We start from the raw sequence: 24,598 nt of genomic DNA on the forward strand, positions 1-24,598 counted from the left end.
TTATTTTTCTTGTATTTACTTGTCAGCTTCAAAACTATCTTTTTTTTTTTTTTTTTTTTTTTCTGTACAGCTTTTAGCACATTTGTTTTTGTATCGTCTCACTGAATTGTTCAATTTTCAGGACACTGAACACGTCTTATCCCATTTGTACCTACTGACATATGAATGGTACCAGCAACTAAACTGCATAAATAAACTAAATAAGCTTAAGCATCTTTCTCATTACTTTGCTGGCTACTGTAGGATTATGGCTTCCTCAGCATACAGCATTTGTTAAATTATACATGTTTCTATTTATAGACAAAATAATTGGAAGACTGACCAGGGATCTGCAGGAGCGAGGGGTTCATTTTTCAGTAATTTATACTGCAGTGAGACCTTCAAGGGTGAGTAATCTTCAGTGCCTAGAACTGCCAAATGGTTGTCATCTAACAACTTAATGCTTACAGAAGAATGCTGTAGCTGATTTTCAAGATTACACATGCAAGCAATCTGTATTACATGAGGTTTTGACCAGAAATGACTGTGTGGGTTTTCAGAAGCAATAGCTGTATCACAAAACTACTAAAATCTAGGAGACTGTATGTTTGCTATGTCTTTAGTTGTCCTTAGAACTTACTTTTAATGACTATAATGTTTAATAGTTTTCTTATAATAGTTTTTTTATAGTAAGCTTTATGTGTAACATTATTAGGCTTTTTCAGGTCAGTAAAGATGGAACATATTTAATAAACTGAAGGCTGATAATTTAGTTATTTTTAAAGTAACTGGTTTAATTCCCTTTAGTCAATATTTAGTATTTACATCTGGAGCACAAGTTTCCACCACCATTGCTGATAGTCAAAACATCATGTACAGATCGATGTGTCACATTAACAGTAAGTAGCAGTGCAGAATATTTACTTAATGGTGTCTGTTTTGTGTGACATACAGGTTGTCATGAATCAATAACTACATTGTAATGTAATTAAATGACTCGAGGAAAACAGAATGCAGTTCCCTCTCAAGAGAGGCATAGGAGGGATGTGCTGTATCCCATAAAGTAGCCACTTTGAATGAAAATTATCTGATGCAGTGGATAATACAGCTGAGCTGCTAATACAATGCCTAGTTTAGTTTTATTTTAATTCAATCTCAGGGTAATGTCAATCTAAAATACAGAAGTTATAATTTTCTTGGGTTTGGGAACAGGAGTAATGACTGAGATTGTCTAAATCTCCAGTGAGCCCTGCAGGCAGCATCTTGAGAAGCTGGAGGGTTTTCAGGAGGGAACACTACAAACACAGTGAATTGTCTGTAGCCCAAGAATACCTAGAAAACCTGCTTAAAATGGGACTGAAGTTTGTTTAGCCTACCCGAAAGAAGAGTAAGTGGGAACTTAACTGCACTTCATAAATGCTTTTTTTTTTTTTTAAAGCCAAAATTGAACGGGTTTCTCAAAGGTGTCCTGGGTTTGATCAGAAATAAATTGAGGAAGTAGCATATTGCATACAAAGTAGCATATAAACTACAAGGAAGTAGCAAATTGAACCTCCAGCTAGATAGTCAGAATAGTCCCTTCAGACTGCAGGCAAAAGGCTAATGCTACTGAAGAAAAACAGAACTTTCTTCAGTCATCCATTCTGTAAACTTCGCTTAGTTTTCAAGACCTGGGTTAGAACACACAGAATCAGAGCAGCATGTGGAAGCTCACGCTGATACTCTTGTGATGTGCATTTCTTGTGGATAGGAGAGGGTAGGAGTTCAGGACTTACAATCTCTATTTTTTTTCTTCTTCTTTTTTTTTTTTTTTTCCCTTTTTTTTTTTTTTTTCAAATACTCCATTTTTTTTCTTTTAATGAAGATATAACAAAAATTACTCAGTTATTATGTCTCTTGACTCTTGAAATCAAAGGGGCAATGGGCATTCTTAGCTGAAAACTGCATTCAGAACAATTAGAATGAAGAATATTTTTAATAATGAAAGAATTGGTATCAAGAGAAGGAATTTTTAGAGTAATTGTAAAAGTTTGTTGAATTTTAAAACTGCAGATATCAAAAGACTTCTTAAATTAAAGTGACTTAGTTTGAGCATCTGAAGCACTTTTAAATAGTTAAAGTGATGCATTTTAGATGTTCTACATTTTAAAAAGTAAGCAATTTAAACTTTTCTTAATTCTGTGAATTTAATACCATATAAAACTATTGGAAGCACTTTTTACACAATTACTTTAAGTTATTGCAGTGCATTCAGGGTTATCAACTTCTGTACAGGGCTAGGAGAGTCAAAATGGTAAGTGCCTTTCAGGGTTCATCTGTCTGCATTTGCATGTAACCTCTTCTTAGTATGTATTACATATCTTTAGTGTACTTGAACTGTGGAAGATGTGAATTGTTTTGCATCCATAATTTAGAGGACTGATTCCCTCCGCTTAAACTGTAGGCACCATATTCAATGATCTAGGAGTTACAGGGTCTCTCCCAAGTGATAACCTAAAACTCAGTGTGAGAAGTAAAAGGATTTCATTGTGTGGGAAGAGATTTCACATTACTCATTACATTTGAAAATCAATACCAATCATTTCCTGTGAAAGATTTGCATTTGCTAAGTGGGCTTTTTCTTTTCCTGCTGATGTGGAAAATGAGCTTTAAACATGATATTCTCAAGAATGAAGGAAAAAAAAAAGATCTCATTCTGATGGATTAAATTAATTTTATGCAATGAAGCTTCCAAACTCTGGGCTTGTTAGATATTTCTGTCTTGACAGCTATACCTCTGCTGCTGGACAGTTACTGGTTTCATAGCACCTTCTTGTTTTGTTCATTCATTCTTCCATTGCCTCTAGCAAAGAAAAATAAATGTAAAAAATGCATATGTTGGAAAAGATTGCAGATTGGTATTGGCTTTGCAGAAAGTAAATTAATGAGACAGGAAGCAAAATACTCCTATGACTAAGTTCCTGTTCTGATTTGATGAGAAGTGCTGTTCAGTTTACTCAATATAACCACAGATCCCTTTAGGCCATCATGGTTATCAGTTAATAACCCCAGTGTATGAAGGAGATTTATTCCACCTGGTTCCTCCTGTTCTGTTCCAGTTTCAGAACTTGAAGCTGGGAGACAGAATTTAGACCGTGAAACAGAGTCTGTTTGAAACATGGAATAGTTTCACTATTCAGTTGCTGTGGTATAACTGAGCTGCCTTCCTCCAACAAGGCAAGAGCCACTTCTTATGACCCTTCTCAGATGCTTTGCCCTTGAGGTCTGGCTGAGTTGGGCTGGCATTGAGAGACCGGTTTGTGTCATCTAATTCTGGGCAAGTGAAATGTAAATGTCATCAACCAAGGCTCTCTTTATCGTCAAAGTACTGACTGAAATGGTCTTTTTAGGCTATATTTCTTTTGCCTCTTATTGGTGGTTACTGTAGGATGAGAGGAAGTGCACCCTTTGTCTCTGACAAGCATAACAACAATCTACATGCTTAGGTCAAATTTCAGCATAGGTGTGTTTAGTCAGGCAGCACTTGTTGAGCAATAGCTGTAATGTCGTTTTCCATTAAAAGCCAGAAGCTTGTCTCAAGACTTGAGGAGTATCTTCCCAAGACCCATCTTCTCCTTAAAACATTTGTTAGCTTAGTTTCTTTGGGAGAATCATCCTCCTTCACAGTCCCTGTTCCATTCTTGCATCAGGAAGTCATCTTCCCTCCAGAGGGAGCATTTCCTTTCTTCCTCAGCTTCTGTGAAGACTGAGCTGCTGGGGATGGTGGAGTGCTCTCATCTGGAGAATCAAGACAAGAAGATGTGCTGGCTTGAACTGCCATGCACTGCTGTCTCTTGCTGGAGCAGGGTGTCCTTTCTTGTTATTGAACTCCCTTAGAATTGGAGGACAGGAAAATTGGGATTTGGTCTATTTGTTGATAGACTGTGCTGCATATCTCTGCTGGTTTGTCACCACCAAATCTTGATCACTGAGGAAATTACTTCGGTGTTCTCTGATGAAAGCTTACAGAATCCTCATGCCAATATCATAAAGGGGCTACAATCAGGTTTAGCTTACTTCGAGTCTTCTTGAATGTATGAACTTTAGTGTTTTGGAGAGCTGTGGTCAAAGTCACCCCTTCTATGTGTGCTCACTGCTATCTATTTTTTTTTGGCTTGTGTTTGTGAACATGACTTCACTTGTTCTGTTGTAACTGGAATGGTTAGAAGACTGTGGTGATTGAAAGACAGGTGTGCCTCAAATTGTGAATCTCATGATGTTTCCCATCTTTCAGGTCTTTGTGCTGTCCATGTCAGTTTTTTACAAGTTTGCTTCTGAAACTTCTGCAAGACAGTTTTATAATTTCCTAGTTGGATTGAATTTTGACTAAACGCATACTGCCAAAAGGGAATTTATGGCTACTTCCCAGCTGATGTTCATTTTGTTGACACCACTTTTTACAGATGCATTGTAAAGTGCTGTTCAAACCTCCTCTACTGGCTTCACATTTTCAGAGAATTTCATCTACCGTGGGTTTTTGACTGCTTCAGTGTACCAGCTGTCAGCTCTAGGGAGCATCTAAGTTTCTTGATTCTTTGGTCCCACAAAGAGATGAGCAGTCTGAACTACAAGATCAACCATAAGTAATGTGGGCAGCACAAATGGTTGACTCTTCAGAAAGTCTCTTGGTAATAGATAATAATAATGGATAATAGTCTCATGTAGGTTGGAAGGGACCTTAGAGATCATCGAGTCCAACCCCCACGATTCGAGCCTCTGTGTAGCAGAGCGGCACTTCTACCACTTGCGCCACAGGGGGATTCGAACTCCGGGCCCCAGTGTTGCAACGTGGCATTGCTACCACTGCGCCACCGGGGCACACAGGTGTGAATCCTCAGGTGATACAGAAATTAGCCTCGATTTAAAAAGAGTTGGAAAAGGTTTCATCTTCCTTGGCAAGTATCTGTGGTTTTATTTTCTTTGTTTCTGCTTTATACCTACTACTTTTTCAATTGCATTTTGCAGTGCTGCATCTTCTACTGGCATGCAGCTCCTCTCTTGTTCACCATGCTGAGGAGACTAAACACTGCAACCCCACTGACTTCACAGCTTCTGATTAATGAAATGCTTGAAATTGTTAAATATAATGAAACATTTTAATGGGAATTTTTCTATGAACCAAATGTTATAAAAGTGATTATAATGCCACTTATTGAAGTTGGGGTTGTAAGGTAGATGCCCTCATGCATCATTAAATAGGGGAAGACCCTTAATCATTTACTCTTGTATTTTTCACATTTGAAAGAGCAATTATAGATTGACATGGTTTAATAAAGCATCAGGGCTTCCAACATGAAAGAAGAAACACATGAATTCTTCATCCTTAGGTCTTCTCCCTCTTTTTATAATTCTATTATAATAAAAAATAAACTTTAACTTGTAGATGAAGAATATGCACTTAATTATTTCCTAGCTAACTCAGTTCTTTTTTGACTTAGATGAGGTAGAGTCTTTTTAAATAATTACAGAAGAACTGCTTAAGGCAGGTTGAAGCCAGTTATGTGTTGCTCTAGAGCAAAAAAAAAGAAGAAAACATTTAGTCAGATTAGTGTGGAAATTCAATGCTAGGGATGAGAAAAATGCTAGCCAGCAATTCTGTATAATTCGTTCCACTTGTTAGTGGGGAAAGGCAAGGTAGTGTTTTACCTTTAACCCTAGGCTTTGTGCTACTCTTTTCTAGACACTGGCATTAAGAATCACTTATTTTAAACATACTTTGCAAACTTTGTTTCCAGTTTATTCTTATGTTTATGTATATACATATATATAAATGTATATGTACGTGTATATATATATATGTACATTGACTTCCCTGAGAAATGAAAGGCAACACAGAACCAACCTATTATTCTTATCTGATGACAGCAGTCTTTTTTCTTTTCAGTTTCTAACTTTTGGGGTATAGGCAGATTCTATGGAAACAATATTAGAAATCTTTAGGGCATTTGAAATTAAGGACCAAGAAAACTGGGGTGTTTGAAAAGGAAAAGCCAGAAACTGGTAAAAGGTAGATATCTAAGAACTACCAAGAAAACTCGTAAAAATACATTAATCTACAGCTAGAGGTGATCAAAATGATTATTCAGATAAAAATTAAGACTAAGACTAAAATAAAGTAAGATATATGGAATACATAATTGCAAGCAACCATATTGATACAGCATTTTGGCAGCATATTAAAATATTGTGGAAAATACCAAGATAGATATGTTTTTGGAATGACAGATTGGCAAAGAACTGCTTTTTAAAGTTTGAATTCAAGGAGAGAAGGATAAATATTCTAGGATTTCCTGTAGTGTCTATCAGTATGGAAGTGGGGGGAGAATCTGAAGGCACTGCAGTTTGCCGATGTAGTGACGAGTCAGAGAAACAACTCGCAGCACTGTGTTACTGGATGATAAAATGACTGATGGAATCCAGTGTACTGGATAGTAACACACATGAGGAAAACCTTAAATGTGCATGTTGCACTGTGGTCAGAGGCTGCTGTTACTTAGAGGAGATTATGGTGTGACTTTGGGCACATCTATTGGAACATCACAATGCTTAGAAGTGAGAAGAATAGCAAGCAGAAAATTAGGAATTATTTGGAACGGAAGAGAGTAAAGCAGCAAGCATCATTTATTTCACTATATAAGTCCTTGGTGAGTGCAAGTCTGTGAGTGACATAATGTGTGCAGTTCTGGCTACCCCATCTCCAAAGGGATACATTAGAAATCAGTACAAGACATAAATATTTCATCTAGAAAAAGTAGCAGCTCAAGGGGAAATGATAAATAAAAACACCAGTAACATGGAGAAGTTAAACAGGAAATAATTATTAACTATCTCTGGCTTCTACTGATGATGATCAGAACTTACAGGCTGCAATCGGGAATTCAGGAGCATCACATTTCTTAGAAGAAACAAAATAAACTGATTATCACACTACATATCTTTGGATGACAAAAGTACGTAGGTCGCTCTGAAAGTAATGCCTCCTATTTATTTCCACAGAAACTACAATAGATAAAAAGAGCTTTCAACTCTGAAAGTCATTATTCCAAGATGTAGGGAATCAAGGAGGGTATCCTCAGACAATTGTTTTTATGCACCTTTTTCTTATTCTTCATCGTCCAGTTATGATCAGTAGCACTGGAAGGGAGGTTGGTCGAACTTTGATCTCACAGACTGTGTCTGGTTTTGTGTCTTTACCTGGTGATGGCAGGTTGGGATACTGACATAGCATTTCTCTGTAATAGGAATGTAAAAGGTAATACGTAACGTATTTAACTAGCCAGAAGAGGCACCAACAGACTAAAAAAAGCTCTGCAAAAGGAAGTGTACAGACTTTCCTTCTTATGCTTGTCTGTGGGGCTGGTGTAGAATTGCCACATCAAAACACAGCAGCTGCATATAAATCATTGTTCTGTTGGCAACTGGAAAGTCTATAATAGGAAACAATCATGTCAGCTGGAAATCAGGTAGGTTTCACCCTGAACTCTGCAGTTTTCCCTACTTCACTGTAGTAGAACAGGTTGGATTTTCAAGATTTATCCCTGCCTTGGTAAAGATTTGTAAGTTGCTTCTGGGGCTCTGGAATTCCTTCCCTGTTCATTGCTCTTACTGATCAAAAGGAAGTTTGTTAGGGGGATGTTCTTTACTAGGAGAGTGGTGAGGTCCTGGAACAGGCTGCCCGGGGAGGTTGTGGATGCCCTGTCCCTGGAGGTGTTCAAGGCCAGGTTGGATGGGGCCCTGGGCAACCTGATCTAGTAAACGTGGAAGTTTGGTGGCCCTGCCAGGCAGGGGTGTTGGAACTTCATGATCCTTAAGGTCCCTTCCAACCCGGGTCATTCTGTGATTCTGTATTCTGATCAAAAAGAAATTTACATTCCCACTTTCTCTGGACATTGAGGTTCACAGGCATGATCTTCAGAAGTAAACATACATTCCCATTTTGAGGAAGTGGGAGATTAGAAGTGGGAATCCAGTCCCATCCACCCAGAGAATTGTAGTGTTGGTGTCTCCACCCTGACCTCTCCTGGGTCTGAAGAGCAAAGAGTTCTGTGCTGTGGGACAAGAACACTCATGCATGTGGTTGAAACACCAACCTACAGCACTTCCCATATTCCCTTCCTCTGTAGAAAACTACAGCGAAAGCTTTTATACCCTGCATCGTTTGATTTCTAGTGTGGCCTCTTGTCTGTGCTAAAGAGAGCTGTTAGATGGATGAAGGCAACCTTTACCAGCACATGACAAAAATTTGCCAGCAATTAGTGAAATGCAGGTATCCCTGATATCTCTGGGAACTGTCTGTGATGTAATGGTTAGAAGCAGTTTAACAAACCCCTGAGTTTTAGTGCATCCAATCTGTAACATGGTTATAACTAATTAGAAGAAATTTGAACTGTTTCGTTTTCATTTCCTCTGGCATATTGTATTTCGTCTTTCCCTTCATTTTAGAAGATAATATGTTCAGTTTATGTAGTGCAACAGAATATTACAACTTTAAAAATTCAGTGTTTTTTTGGTATGGAGACATTTTGTGGAGCAGTTCTAGATCTGCCATTTTTGTGCACGTAACAGTTGTGTTTTCTCTCTTACCCTGTCTGAAGTATTAGATTTGATCCAAAGCCATCAGCTAATGACTTTCTGCCATTAGAAGCAGGTAGAAGGAGAGGTCATCATTACTCAAGCATAACCATTGTACATGTGCAGCCATTACTTCTTAAGTTCAGCATGCACACCTCTAAAATTAGAGCAGGACATGATAATTAATAATGAAATGTTTTTATGACATTAGCAGAGAAATATGTCCTTCCTTTTGATGGATAGCTCTACTGAAATGCTCTCTCTAAAAGTTACTTTTATTAAATATTACAGGCTTTTCCATAAAAATCTATTAGCCTGGAATTGCATGCAAGCCTTTATTCACAAAAATTGCACATTAGAGCTTTAGCAGACAAAGGTAAGAATTAGACCAGGTCGGTAATAAAGTACTGCCTGTTACAGAAACGCTTGTGTAGTAGAAGTTTTTCCTTTCTGAGGACCATACTAGCTGTGCCTTGTAGTTGACAGCTTTGGATTCAATAGAATTTCAGTCAGATAATAAACGATATTTTTCTTGCTACCATTTTGGCTTAGAAAGTTGTCAAACTTGGAAAACAAACAAAAAAGAGACAAGGAGCCCATACTTTTCCTGCCAAAATGCCATAGGCATCTTTTTTAATTTGTTAATGGAAGCCTTATTGTAAAGTGGTACCTGACATCAGATTTAATATTACATGGCGTGTTTTGTTCCGTCCTTGTCATTTTTCTAAAACCTCAGTGTTTACACTTGTAGCCACATTGCAGCTGTTCTTCTCTGATGGGATTTCTGTTTTAAGTCAAATGATTGAGTCATTTCACAGATAGATATTTAATGATTCATAAGCAGCAGCGTCCTGTGTTTTAGTGCGGTACAGCATGTAAGTTAAACCCCTGGTATTCCAACAGCAAGATAGCTCTGCCTCTGGGGCTTTCAAATGAAACACTGACAAAATCCTGGAACAGAATAGGAAGGATTTCTTGCCTTACACTGAGCAGAGCTATTGCAAGGTGAATATTAGATCCTACTTTGCCTTTTCACTGTTGAAAACTCTTTCCTTCTTCCCAGCATATGCTTTCTTTATGAACCTAATTATCTGCCTTTTGACTGCTCCACAGTTCTTCTCAGGGTGTGAACTGCCATCCACCATCAATTGGTGATTGAACCAAATCCCCAGACAGGCTCTGAATTGCCTGGCTGTGGGGTAAGAACAGCACTAGGCATGGGGTCACTGAAGCAACCCCTCTGTGGTGCTGGAAGGGCATTGGTCTTTTGTTTTCTGATACACCTCACCTTACAAAGTTCAGTTTTCCATAGTTTATTAAGGTATGGCAAGGGTCAGTAACTAACAGCCCCAGAGGTGGCAGTTACAACCAACTGCTGGCAGTGCTTGCATGGGCTGGAAACTGGCAGGAGATGAAGGAAATTATAAAGGTGAGATTGGTAATGAAGGCTTAGTTGTGTTAACTGGGTGAATTAACTAAGCTTGGTGGAAATACAGCTATTTTGAGGCAAACCTGTAATGTTTTGTTTCTCAAGAAAAAAAGAAAGCGTGCTAATCTTCCAACATGTGTGGCTGTTAGTTCTAAGATAAGCTTTTTCTAGGCTTTCTGATGTGGTTTCCATTTATACATACACCTTCCAGCTTCATGCAACTGTCAGGAAAATTAAGTGGATTAGTGAGTGTAAGAAAACAGAGTAGAAAGTAAGCACTTTTTTATTGATTTTCTGTTAAAAAAAAAAATAAAAATGCTTGTTTCAACTTCCATGTTCAAAAAAAGAAAAAAAAAAGTGCAGTTTGCTTGAATTATTGGCCTTTGCCTTTTGATTCATCAAAACTAGACAGACAGTGCCAGACTCCCCTCACAAGTTCCTTCAGTGCAAGTTTTGACTTTCTCCAAAAGGGTTGTGACAAACAGATGGAGCTGCTGCAATATCATTGTCACATTGAACACAGTATTTTGTAGGGACCGTTTGAGAAACATAACCAGTGTTTAGACTTCTATTCATTACAGACAAACTCAAGGAGTAGTAAGAACAATATATAAATTTTAAAGCAAAAAATAATTTAATCGAAGTTTCAGTAAAAAAATAAGTGTAGCATATATTACTGTCATTCTCTCCACATCTTTCTCTTTAGTCAGGATGACAGGCTTCCCAGTTTTGCAGCTTAGTCATCCAAAGTGCTATGGGATCAAAGTTTTAAGTGGAGGAAGAGAGGTATTTATGGATGTTCATGTTTCTAAATCTCCTGTGTCTACTCTACACTGGGGAAAAAAACAGTGCTGGCAACTCTCCCAGGCCTAGGAGTGAAGCATTATACCCTGTCTGCATTTTTCAGTGACATAGCCTACCAGACCACTGTCTACGCTCAGTCCAACATTCATTGCATATCTCTTTCTTCTTCCTGCAGCAGAGACTCCTCATCCTTTTTTTACATCTCCCATGGCAACTTGGATTCTATATACAGATATAAGAAAGTGGGGAAAACAGTTAGATGGAGTGGGTATTCCCCTTAGCAGTCTAAGACTGATGTAAAATCTGCAGCATCTTTTATTTTTATGGCAGAATTGCCTGAAATCAGGCCCAACATTTAATGTTAAAGCCGGGGATATTGGCATCAGAATATTGCTTTAATAATAAATCTGGTAGATTCTTTGCAGAATTAAATCTATGTTATATAGAAGTTGTCTGTACTTTTTCACCCACAATTTTGTATTCACGATTAAAAAATTTGGTTAGTTAAAAGGATTCAGATGAGTTTTAAGAATTTGGTAGATGACCAGGACATTGTTTTTACTGGAATCATTATATTTGGGGTAGTTGTCATAAGTGAAATATAAGTGGTGAATCTAAGCATGGCCGCTCTTTTCAGTGCTACATACTCTCTTCTACACAGAACAGAGTCGTACTGTTTTATACAGTGTTTTACTTTCTAAAATCAAGAGTTTTTTTTGTGGAGTCGTTCCTTTTATTCCACAAGTTAACTGAAAAAGTGTAGTGTAAAAATCAATTAAAAGTTGGAGCTATAAAATAACAGGAAATACTGCAGTTTCCTTCAGAAGAATTGAGACTACGCTGGCATTTGTGGATATGGTTGTTAGCCTATACACGCAAAATGTTCTGTGCCTCATTTTAAGGCCCTTTAAGTAGAATGGTAATCTCAAGTGCTGCATCTCAGCACCTTTCCGTGCTCTGGGTTCTGGTAAGTGCATGGTTGGCCAGAACCATGGCTGACTGTGGCTCTAGCTCATTCACCTCTGCACTATATTTAATTGCACAGACTAGCCCTGTGCTTGGTAAACATAAGCCAAGAGATCTCGTAGAGCCCAGTGCTGCAAAAGGACAGACCTGTGAAGAAACACATCTAGCCATAAGCATAAGGAATAACACCACAGACTGTGTTTACACAGGCCACTGAGCTCAGTAGTTATATTGCGGCTGTACTGTCCCTTCTAATCAGAGATCTCAAAATGTCATAACAATGCAATCAATTATAGAAGGGAGCCTTATCTCTTAGAGTCAGGCTTATATCTTCACTTTTGTGAAGAATTCTGGGAGTTGAGATGCAGAATGGCAGGTCACAGTCCCTGAGCTGTTTGGGTTGCTGATAGAAGCATTCATGCTTGGGGAAGGAGGCATCAGGTGATAATATGAACCAGTAAGCTTGGTCATATATCCTGCAAGGCACTAAAGTGTTAGTAATCATTGTTGATAAATGATTGCCATTGACACAATAACCTCATTTCTATGCATTCTTTTTTTTTTTTTTTTTTTTTTCCCCCTGCTCTGTGAGAATATTAATAAAAATGTGAAAAAGAAGCTAAGAACTCCACTGAGCAAAAGGACATGCTACTCAGTTATATTCAGATATCTTGATTAGGCTTACAGCTGCTTTACAAAGGTGCGAAATGGCATGCAGTTCACTTCAGTGTGGTAGCATTAGTGGTCTAATGAATTCCTGCCAACTGCTGAACTGGAAATGGGAAGGGGAAAGTATAATCTTTGAGGCAGGCCATTTTCTAGAAGTTTCATTTCCCTCTTTTTTGGTGAGGAGCCCGTTCCATTTTCAGCAATGTTAATTAAACTGGCTTTGGAAACATGATTCCTGCTGTGCACTGTTAAGTATGACCATCTTAAGCTCCTTTTGTTCCTCCTGCAAATGCCACTAGATCTGCAGCTTTGTGTTCTACGTCTAGATCCGGCTGAAGATCCATGCAGTCAGCTGGGATAAGAATGAGATTTCTGAGTAAGGAATTGTCTGCTTCAAAGTATGATTTTAATGTGCTGAATCCTGTTCTTCCATAAGCCAGCCTTCTGCATGGTGCACTTGGATCTTTGTGCTTCGTGTAATTCTTTCTACATACATACATATGTGAACACTACAGGCAACCAAGTCCATACTTACCTCATGTATTGTCATAGTTCAATTATGCATAGATTTTGAATTAAGTCTCTTAAAGTATGTTTCTCTTACAAAGAACAACTTTTCTATGTTGTAAGAGAAGCATGTCACCTGCCTTGCAGCATGTTCTGTGTGCACTAGTGATTCTGGTCAGTTTGATGCTTTTATTTAGGAAAAAAACTGTTGACAGGAAATGTGTCTAAGTAAAAAAATAATGTCAGGACTTCTCTCAATCCCAAGTGCTTACTATGGCTTACATATGTATGCATGGAAATAAGTTTTTCTAAACCAATTCTCTAAATTTTATCAAATCTGCATGGTATACATTTTTGCCTGTTCCGTTCTGTTGAAAACTCTATGTTAGCTTTACCTTATGCTGTTGGTATTGAAGAGGCGTTATGTGGAAGAAAAGAACAATTTGGAAACTTAGTTTTGTTTCTGATAACACCAGCACGTGCAATTACTTGGGATCTGTGCAGTTTTAAGATATGTAAGTTTTACTGTATTAATATGCAAGTTGTAAAATATCAGGTGATCTAAGTATGAATAGAAACTTCAAATGTGAAAAACCACCTTGAAGTTGTGATAACCTACTGCTTTCAAAAGAGATAGTTAAAGGAGCAAGAAAGCTTCATTCAAATGAGCTTCTGGTAATTCCTGATAAGCTAAGCGTCTCTACTAGAAATGTTCACAAGATTCTGAGTACAAACATGTCACCCTACAAACATTCCTGGTGGAAAATGCAGTTTAAACATCCTCTGGGTTCAGTTGCAGCAGCACAGAAATGTTATCTCAGTCAGTTTTAGTAATAAGGAATGAATGTCAAAAGTAGTTGCAGGTAAGTGAGATAATTTGCAACTGAGTATGAAAGACTGTTGTTACTCCATCAAAGTTTGCATTTGGATTTGAAGTTACTCAGATTTTTTTGCTACTGTGAATGAGGTTCTTTTTGTTTGTTTAGTACTATTTCTGATTAAATGTCTGTGTAGATGATGGACAGATCTTAGGATCTTAGGGTTCACACATTGTATTGGCAAGTTAATTCACACAGAATCACAGAATTTCAGGGGTTGGAAGGGATGTCTAGAGATGACTGAGTCCTACATCCCTGCTAAAATAAGTTCCCTGCAGTAGGTTGCACAGGAAAGTGTCCAGAATATCTCCATAAATGCAGACCTCACAGCCTCTCTGGGCAGCCTGTTCCAGTGCTTTGTTACCCTCACTGTCAAGAAGTTCTTTCTCGTATTTGTTGGGAGCTTTCTGTGTTCTGGTTTTTAGCCACTGCTCCTTGTTTTGGCCTCATCCAATTGCCTCTCGCACTTAAGATATTTATAAACATTTACCAGATTCACTCTCAGTATTTGCTTCTCCAGTATAGCCCCAGGTCTCAGCCTCTCCTTATACAGGAGATGCTTCAGATCCCTTATCATCTTTGTTGCCCTCTGCTAGGCTCTCTCTAGAACTTCCCTGTCTTTCTTGAACTGAGGAGCCCAGAACTGGATGCAGTACTCCAGATGTAGCCTCATCAAGACAGAGTAGAGGGGGAGGATTACTTCCCTTGACCTGCTGGACACACTTCTTTTTAGTGCACTCCAGGATGGTAATTGGCCTTCTTGTCCAATTCAAACAGTAGGAATAGCAAAAAGCAGTAGAAAAAATGTGCAATTTGTTTAGTAGATAGGAAATAACATCTTAACAATATGGGGCTTCTAACTTTTGAAGTACAGGAACCCAAGCTTTGAACACTGTGATGAAAATCTTCCTCATCATGCCTCCTAATCTAGTAGATATTATGTCTACATCTTTAGATGACTTAGGACAGAATAACACAAAACCACAGAATGGTTGTGGCTGGTAGGGACATCTGGGTCCATCTGCTCCAACCACTGCTCCATCAGGGACACATAGAGCAGACTGACCAGGTGGCTTTTGAAAACCTCCAATGAGGAGACTGCACAGCCTTTGGGCAACCTGTGCCAGTGCTCCATCACCCACATGGTACAGAAATGCAGTTAGAACCTTCAGTGTTTGTACCATTGCCTCTCATCCTGGCACTGCACAACACAGAGGGGAGAATGTCTTTGTCCTCTTTGCACACTGCCTTCAGGTATGTATGCACATTGATGAGATTACCACAGGACTTCTCTAGACTGAACAGACCCAGTGCTCTCAGTCTTTCTTCACAGGAGGGTTGTTCCAGTCCCTTCAGCATCTCTTTCCAGTAACTCCTTATCTCACTTCTACTGGGGAGAGGGCAGAACTGGATACAACACTCCAGGCATGGAGCCTTAGCAGTGCTCACTAGAAGTGAAAGATCCCCTCTCTAGACCTTTTGGGGGTACTTTGCCTAACACAGCCAAGGATACCATTGGCCTTCTTTGAGGCAAGGGTCCATTGCTGGTGCATGTTCAGCATGGTGTCCACCTTGACTCCCAGCTTCTTTTCTGCTTTCCAGCTGTGCAATTACCTGTGTGACCTGGTGCCTTCAGTTATTCTTTGTCTGGTGCAGAATTTGCACTTCACTGCAGTGAACTTGCTGAGGTTTTAGTCAGACTATTTCTTCAGTCTGTCAAATTTCCTCTGGATGGCAGCACAACACACTGGTGTATCAGAGAATGAATCCAAGTACATCCAGTCTGCTTAGGAGAAAAAAAAAAAAAGGAGAGAGAGCTTGAGATTTCAGTGGAACACAAAGTTCGCCAAAGGCAACACCAAAAGTGAGGTGATATTTTAAAATAGTTTGGGAGGGAGGTGAGGAGGGGGGAAAGCAACAGCAACAATAAAATGGAAATCATAAAAACCTTGAAAAGCACAAACTCAGAACCAGAGATAACTGGTAACTACTTGACATTCTACTTTTTTACAGGTCAGAGTGCTGTTAGGCTATAGGCCTCTGTCAGTGGATCAATAAAATAGGTTTGAGCTTAGACATTACTTCCCCTTGTATATGATTCTTCTAAACCTGACTCTGGAAATAACATACTGTGATCTTGAATTCTCAGACTTACATTACCATGAGCCCACAGCTCAGATTTTTGTTGCAGCATCTTTTAGCCAAACTGATGTATTGGCAGGGCTGGGACTGGACTAGTGGTGGTGTTGCTGTCTGTGTTGAGGCTGTGATGTTACATCAGTTTAAAATAACATAAGAAACTGACCTTTTTCACATGAACAAAAGGAAAGTGGAGGTTTCAGGAATAGGAGGGGAAACATGCTTATTCTTGGCTGAAACATGAACACTGAGTGACCTCTGATATGCAAGACCCCAGCAAGCAGCATTATGTGTTCTGTTCTGGGGCCAGCAGCACAGCATTCAGCATACAGCAGCTTTCTAGCATTGTTTTTAAAAAGATGCCTTTTGAGAAAACATTGTAATGGTCCCTCATATTAAAAAATTGCATTTCTGCATTCAGCTTGGGGTCCTGTCAAGAGGTCTGCTGATGGTACATTACATGTAGATGTAATTCAAGCTGTTGAGGCAAATTGTACTCCAGCTACCAAGTATTTGTCTTTGGAGTGCTCTGATCACATGGTTGCAGTGCCTTCCCTCTTCTGATGTCACACCGAGCTCATGATTCGGGCTTACATTTCCAAGTGACCCAAAAGGATTTTTTTATGTCCTCTCTCACAATGCATTTCAAAATACAGCCCCTTAATATTTTCTTTGTTTATCAGGATAACCTAATAGTAAAATATTACATCAGTATCTGGTTCTTATACTGCATTTCTGTATTTTATTGTGTTTTGCTTTTAATGGAAGCTGAGATTTTATGTAGTTTTGTGATTCCAACAGTTGGTTTAATTGTATTACAACCACTTTGAGAAAAACAATCATTTGCCATCTAAGCATGATATATACATAGAACACATCACAGATCACAGTACCAGTATGGGGGCAAGGACTGGGGCACAACCCAAAAAGTGAAATGTAACCTTATTCCCCATTCCTTCTCTTCCCTGAAACTATAGAATGACCTTTCATTTCCTGTAATTGTTACAACAAGAGCAACAGCTCCTCAGAGATGAGGTTATGGACCTATAATGTTAGAGATGAAAAGGAGCAGTGGACACCGTCAGGATGCTATTTGTATTCTTACTGATGTTCACACTTAAACATAGCCAGTAACAAGCAAAGAAGTACAAGACTGAAAAAAAAGGCATAACCATCTGTTGAACTGTTATCCAAAAATCTGGCTTTCAAAAACTAGTGCAAAATGTAGCCTGTTTTATGGTTCATTACCATTCATAATTTCAGCCAATTAAATTTTATTTCCCAGTATTTTATGTGTTTGTTTTTTGTTTTTGTTTTTTAACATGTTTTTGAAACCATTCAGTTTCTACATGTTTGTATTTTCAGATATATAAAATGGCCCCAAATCTTTTCTCTTGTTCTGTTTTGGAACAGCCAGCAATAAGCCAGCAATGACAGCAGAACAAGTGAATAATTTTGGATCTTTTTGCTTTGAAAAGAGATCAGTGTGTTTGTGCATCAAACTGTAGCCAGATTGGCTAGCTTGCTCCTTTGCAAGAGATGATTGCAAGCCAGATCAAAGGCAAGAATCTTGTCCAAGCTTCCACTGTAGGTTGAGTTAGAAACCATAGCATGCAATTGAGATCTAAGACAATGTCAGTTACACTTTTTCTTTCCCCTGTATCTTGTTTGATCTTGTCTTGTGATTGTTCACTGCCAATCTGAAGAAAGAAATGCCACTGATAAATCCAGACAAACAAGACAGTGACTTGCAGTCACTGCAGCCAATGTACTGCCAATAGCAGTGTACATAAGGACTTACTGGCCTGCTCAATCCAAGACTTTCTCTATTTTCAGTTACAGGTATGACTGAAACAAAGCCCACTTTTAGAAATGTGCCTGGCAAGCTGTATTGCCTCGCTTCTTCAGCGTGGGTAAATTGGTTAAAACAGGTGTAGTCAGGGAAAACGAATGGATTTCTTAGTCCCCGACACCCCTAGTTTACAGGTAAATGCTCTTCTAGTTTATATGCTTTTTCTGAGACCAAAGGGAATCTTTATGTGAAAGCTTCATGACAAAGTACTGGCAGCAGAGCAATAGAAGTAAAGCTGCAGTCTCATGATGATATCCTAATGGCTTTCTTTTTATTTTAAGATACTTTAAACTAATCCCCAAACTCAGCCCAATCTCAGTCTCCAATGCAGCATTGTTTTCAGCTATTAGCAGGTGGTTTTTAAAGCCCTCTTTAGATGATATGCGGGGCCCACATAGTGAAGTCAATTGTTAGACAGGATATAATTTAGACTTCAGCTCTTCCTCTCAGTTTGAAATAAAATGATTACATTTCAGGAGAGCCTAAGGGAAGATTAAAAGTTTTATATCAAAAGTTGAATATTTTCTTTTGTTGTGCACTCTTCTTTTAAAGGAAATGGTATTCATTTAAAATAATGCATGTTCTGATGTATTTGAAAAGGCACTACTCTGCATTAAAAAGAAATTCATAAAGTATGCATGTATGGGAGAGGAAGATTGCAATCTTCATTTGAGTGTTTAGCTAAAGGTTTTTTACTCTACCCATTCTGTATTGTTCCTAGAATGAGATAGTTATCTGCAAAGACACACTGTAAATAACAGATGTCCCACAGTGTTTAGAGGGCAACAGGTAATGTGACAAAATCCTTTGGGTGCTCCTCTCCACAATCAGGTTATAAAGTCATATTATAACATCTCTTCCATACTGGGAAAAAAAAAGTCCTTACCTATCTTTAAACTTGTTAGATATGGTTTCAGGCAGTAGATCAACATAATTACACTTCTGGTAACTCCTGTGACACTTCTCATTTCTTACATTCTAAAGATATCCAAGGGCAGAGGCCACTTGTAGGATATCAAGTTGTAAAGCTGATGCACGTGTTAGAAATAAATGGCATAGTACAGGTATGAGTAAGAAGTGAAGACATGAACAAAAGGATAAAGTTTTTATCCAGTACAGCCAGATAGCTTTTACTACTGGTATCAGTGAGGCTGTATTTAAAAAAGATGCCCTGGGCACATTTGCAAGAAGGCACCAATTAAAGGAATTCCTGGAAGCTTCCTTAAAGCAAATGTATCTGTAGTGAAGTCTCATATAAAACTTTTCCTTCTCATCCAACTGAGCACAGATCTTCCAGAAGCCATCAGAAGAGCCTAAATACAGAACTGATGCAGCTTAGTAGCCTTTTTTCCTGCTTATTAGAATGAAGAGTGTGAAAACTGTTACTGTTATCAAGGAGCATGGTCACTGAACTGTTAAGTTGAAATTTTCTTGTGATATTATCAGAGAAGAGATTAAATTATTTCACTACATTATTCTGCAATCTAACTATATACATTTACATGTTAACAGAAATGGATGCTGCCATCTTAAGGTGCCTCTAGTGTAGTTTTATATTCACATGTGTCATATAAGTGGTACTCGTTTTACTCACCTGACAAGGGAATCAAAGTTAATATCACCCAGTTAGCCACCATTCTGCCCATTAAAAAGGCAGATAATTATAAATATTAAGTTTAGCTGCAGATTTAAGGATGGAGGTTCATGGGACAGAGTGGTTAAGATCTGTGTTCAGCTGACATCTCTCTCAAAGGTTACGAAGTGTTAATGTGCTGTTGTTCCAGGTATCTAGGAAAACTGATGTGATGTGGAAATTAAGACGACAGCTAATGGCTACTGAAGAAGAAGACGGTTTATCATATCCACCTCTGAGTGTGACCACAGGAAATAATACATGCATCCTTTTCTATGCTAGTAATTTCAGCCTTGTTGCCAATGATTCAGTTTTAATAGAATTGACAAATGCGACGTTTACTACGCGGAGTGTGGATATTTCTTCCTCTACGTGCTCAGACACCAACGCAACGTGAGTAGAACAAGAGACTTTAAATTTCACATGCATTTTGTTCTGGAAGCTAGCAGCTAAATGGAAAGAATAGAAACTTAATTTTCTTCTACTGAAGCATACCAAATAAAAAACACTAAATTCAATATTCTTGAAAGAAGAAGATTGAATCAAGACACAGCAGTTTTTCTGATGCTACATCTATATTTACTGTTTTTTCCTTCTGCATTATTTAGTTGCTTTCTTGTTTATGTTTGGTCCAAATGGGTTTCTCTGTGCCTGATCTTGCCATCACAGAGATCTCCACTAGCATTAACGAGATGATTGTTTCATTGTAAAATTCCCTTGAAGTGCCGTATTGCCATTTGGTAGGTGATACTTCAGTTGGAAATACATTAATGAAACATGATCTCTGCTTTCATTTGTTTTGAAGCACCTGCTCTGGGTTAAAAAGAAAAAAGGCTATAGAAATATTTTGTCATATTTTTCTGTGTGCTTTTTGTACTGTGAACCTTTTCTACATGACTTTTGTAATTGCCTATTGATTTAGAATATTCCTTCTGATTGAAATGTCACAGTGATTTAATTAAAGCTGACTACTCTAACATTAAAAATCTTTTTCTTACTCTTAGACTGTCATTAAAATACACAAAGCCAGTGAATGGAATCAACAGCCTAGAGATAAGGTAACTTATGATTTATTCTTAAATAAATCTTTGTGATGTACGAACCTCATTTGTAAAATTAAGACAAAGAAAAAAAAAAAAAAAGTGGTGAAAAGGTTATTAAAATCACAGTTTTGTTTTTTATTGCTGAGGAGTTACCGTATAGTAAAGAATATTTAAGCGTGCTCAGGTAAAGTTCTGAAAACAGTGTAAACAAACAACCATTCTGTGAGACAGTGGCACACAAAACATCTTATTTTAATTTGGAAATAATTCCAGGAGCTGAAGTCTGCTTGCCTTGCCAGGCTTTGTGTTTCATCCTGATATAGATTACCAGTGTACTCTGTTGGAGTTAGCCTGTGGCTAACGAGGGCTGCAAAAACTGATAATTTTTCTGCTCTGTAGATGATGACAAAAGCAAGCTTCTTCCACCATGAGAACAGGGAAGAGAAAATGAGGCAACAGGAGGACTTAGGATGAAAACTTGAAGAGAAAACATGCTGCTTTTGCTGTCTCTGGTGGACTCCAGGATAGCATCTGTACTGCTGTGAGGATTGCCATACAGCTGCTGGTCAACAAACCTCAGTTCTTTCCTCAGCAGCAGGAACAGCAGTTAAATGTTTTCCGTAATCTCTGTTAAAGACAATGTGGCTGGCTCTTTTCATTTCAGTTTCTCTCCTGCTTAAAGAGACAGTCATGCCATTTTAGGCCTCTACTAGCTCCCATAATACAATACTTCGTGGTATATAATCCACACTTAACAGAACCGGGACAGCCCATTGATCTTTTCATGATTCGGGAAGACTTCGTTTACTTTGCTCATCCCAGCATGTCTGTTCTCAAGAACTAAAACCCACAGAGAGACATTATAAGTTCTGTTTTCCCCTGCTTGTTCATTTCAATTACATTTGTTGTTGAAGATGACTTCTTAGTAAGATTACATTCTGGCTCAGTAGACAGGACATGAGCAGGGCGAAGAGGTGAGAAGGCATAGAAGACAGAGCCATAACTGCATTATTTTTTCTCTGCAAAGGTCATTTAATAAAATAAAATGACACCAGACAGGACCATGGTCAAATAGCTCAATTTGTTTCTGACTGAGCTCAATAAACTCTAACCTCAACAGCATAAACTCAATCCAGAGCTCATCCTTACCGCCCCCAAGCCACATTGCACTGAGCAGCTAGGCACAGCCCACCTCCTTCCTACAAGCAGCTGCAGTAGCTGCCTCTTCTTATGGAAATGTGCCTCTCTCTTTTCTCCAGCAAGAGCAGTGGTCACCCTCCTGCACTTGCCATAGAAGGGTGAGCTGTTCAGGTTTTCTGGCTGCTTTGAGAAAAGTGAAGTAATGCTCCACCAGGAGTAGGAGCAGTGGGCAATAGATTTTGCTTGAAGAAGCACCTCAGCTTTCCCAGCAGCTGACGACATCCAGCTGTTCACACATCTGTCATCTTTTCTGGAGAAAGGTACCAAATTGGACAGAAGTGCTGAGCATTAGCTGGATAGTGCTTCATTTCTCTATTCCCTACTTAAAGTTCTAAGAATGTGACTGTTCTTGTACAGCATGTATTAAATGGAATTGCTCCAAGAACTGTGGTGCAAAGTCTGGTACATTTCAACTGTGCTTCTCTTATTGGAACAATGGTAATTCCAGATAACTTCCTTTTCAGAAACATTTCTCCTTGCAGTGAATAGCCACGTGAAATGGTGATCAGTAACAAGTAGAGACAGTTAGAGTTCAGAGGGTTATCCGCCACAAAGGGAGTCTAGCATGCAGCCAAGAACTGTTTGTGCCACAATAATTAAAGAGTATAATGGCTTTGTGATAGTTCGCTTCCTGTATTGGCTGTAATGTTCAATGTGAGCACAGCATTTCCTCTGAAAGGCAAGATAAAGGCCTTCTAAAACTTGTTTGTTCATACAGTGTGTTTCCAAAGAATTTCCTTCTTTTTGTTTCCTTGACTTCTTAGCAAGGGTTCAGAGCACACTCAGCACTTGTGGCTGGCACAAGGTTTAAGTATGGTTATGTATATGTTACGTATTTATGTATATTTATAAATGGCCATGTCCTTAGGTTGAAGAAGTGCTTTTAGAGCCTGCAGCTGAAAATTCAGTTCAAACTGTGCTATATATCAGGAAAAGATTCTCACAATTAGTATCTTTGCTAATGCATTTGTAAATGTTGTACCTTTATCATTATAACAATAGGATAATTTTCCATATAAACTTATATGTTAGATGCAGTTCTTTTATTCTTTTTTTCACTGATGTTTATAGCTGAATATAGTGTGGAAGGAGCAGTTTAAGTTCAAGAGAGGAATGACAAAAGACAAAACATCCTTTTCTCACCTGATTGATGCTTGGAGTTCTGTGATCTCTTCTGAGAATTTCAGAACTCTTCAGGATTATATGAATCAAAAACCACTGATCATTAACAAACAATCAAACAAAAAAACACCATAAGAAAACAGCTCAATGTAGTAATTTGTTATTTTACTCCTAAGAAACACTGATTGTATTGAGTTTAGGCTTTAAGTTGAATGGATGATATGCTACTAAAAGCAACTGATTTAAAGAGTCGATAGAGAACACTACTACTCTATATTGTGCACTGTTTATAGGCAACTGCTTATTTTTTAAACCTGTCATCATTGCATTTAAATATTACCCCAGATTTTAAAATCACACACGGTGATGCCAATAGTGGTGTGGATAGACATTACAGTATTTCATTTTGAATCAAGTCTGGATTACTCTTAGAGACTTTTTGTGGTTATGTGACTCAGCAAACTACAGAGAGATAAATATGTAAAACAAGTGGGGACTAAGTATGGAGCAAAATATAAGGAGAAAAGTTTATCACTTCCTGAAGAGATAACTTGATTACCTAAAAACTACTGGGTAAGAATGGTAAAGATTAGGACGTAGTCCTGGTATTTATAGATAAGAATTTACTTCTGTGCATTCTCAGTAATTTTTCTTTCAGAACATTTGTTTATACCGCAGTGGTAGTAACACTTTTAGTTAAATCCCATGGTTGTAAACTACCAGAAACTGTTTTTTGCAACATGAGAAAATGTTCATTTGTGGCTAAACAGCTACAAATCAGGAAAGTGGGGCTGAGTAACCTTCCTCCCATCTAGTGAGAGAAAACTCTCTTGTACTGTAAATGCAGACATTTGCAAAGGTAGATTGCCACTTAAGCATCTAAACCAAAGAATAATTACAACAAATCAAAATGGTTATCATGGCTGTACCTATCATAAAAGCAGGGTTTTTTGTTTGTTTTTTTTTTTTTTCCAAAAAATCCCATAAATTGTTTATTGAGAGCCACTGCAGGCCTATTGGCAGTGTCTTAAGTTCTGGTCCACTCATTATAAACTGTTGGCAACTGATGAGATATTGCATCGGCATAAGCCGTTGAAGAATGAAATCACATTGTTTTGCTCCTTGCCTGCCACAGTTTGTGAGATGAAACTCAAAGAAGCAGTAGAAATGTTCACAAAGGGTATTCACTTATGAACAGTCCTAATGACGTGAGACGCCGGCTGTGATGTACCTTTATTTGCCACCAGTGCTTTATCAAATTAATGTTAATTTTTTCCTTCTGGCATTCTAACTTTTTTTATTCTGTTGTCTTTCTAGGTTTTTAATGACCAATATGTTGTATGGAGGCTCAGATAGAAATTGGTTCACTTTGGATTCAGTTGAGATTGTACAAGATGAAGGAAAACTTGCAAAGTATAATGTATCTGTCATCTCTGCTCCTGCAGAGTACTCATTTCATTGTCAGCTGGTGGGAACAAGTAGTCTCGATCTGGCAAGTCTGATTCCATCCAACTTAGAAGCAATCAACTGGGATGTTTTCATTTCCAGGTTCCAAGTGAGTACACACTGCTATTTCAGAGATAATTCCAAGAACTATTACTTGCTATTGTAGGTGCCGAACGACACAAATTCATAATGCCCTTACTTTCAATTCAACCTGAGGAAAAATGTAAAAGAAAATCTGTTCCCCCTAGGTGAGCTATTCAAAAAAGGGGCAAAAGAGATGGCAGTTGCTGAACAGTAAGAACATGGAAGTGCAGCTGTGAA

At 38.3% G+C, this 24,598-nt stretch overlaps 1 protein-coding gene across 3 annotated transcripts in view; it reads left to right on the forward strand.

The window, feature by feature from the left end:
• Positions 1-24,598, forward strand: part of ATP6AP1 (ATPase H+ transporting accessory protein 1) — a 48,029-nt gene that overhangs the window by 17,698 nt on the left and 5,733 nt on the right. For all 3 annotated transcript variants that reach the window (XM_085523238.1, XM_015853014.3, XM_015853022.3), the window contains exons 6-9: positions 301-386; positions 19,618-19,859; positions 20,471-20,524; positions 24,149-24,386. In XM_085523238.1, the coding sequence (XP_085379364.1) occupies positions 19,639-19,859; positions 20,471-20,524; positions 24,149-24,386 (513 nt within the window). In that variant the 5' untranslated portion in view covers positions 301-386; positions 19,618-19,638. The remainder of the gene's footprint in view (positions 1-300; positions 387-19,617; positions 19,860-20,470; positions 20,525-24,148; positions 24,387-24,598) is intronic.

The sequence above is a fragment of the Coturnix japonica genome, chromosome 1 (assembly GCF_054131305.1).
Source record: "Coturnix japonica strain WE chromosome 1, WE-NBRP24, whole genome shotgun sequence".
NCBI lineage: Eukaryota > Metazoa > Chordata > Aves > Galliformes > Phasianidae > Coturnix > Coturnix japonica.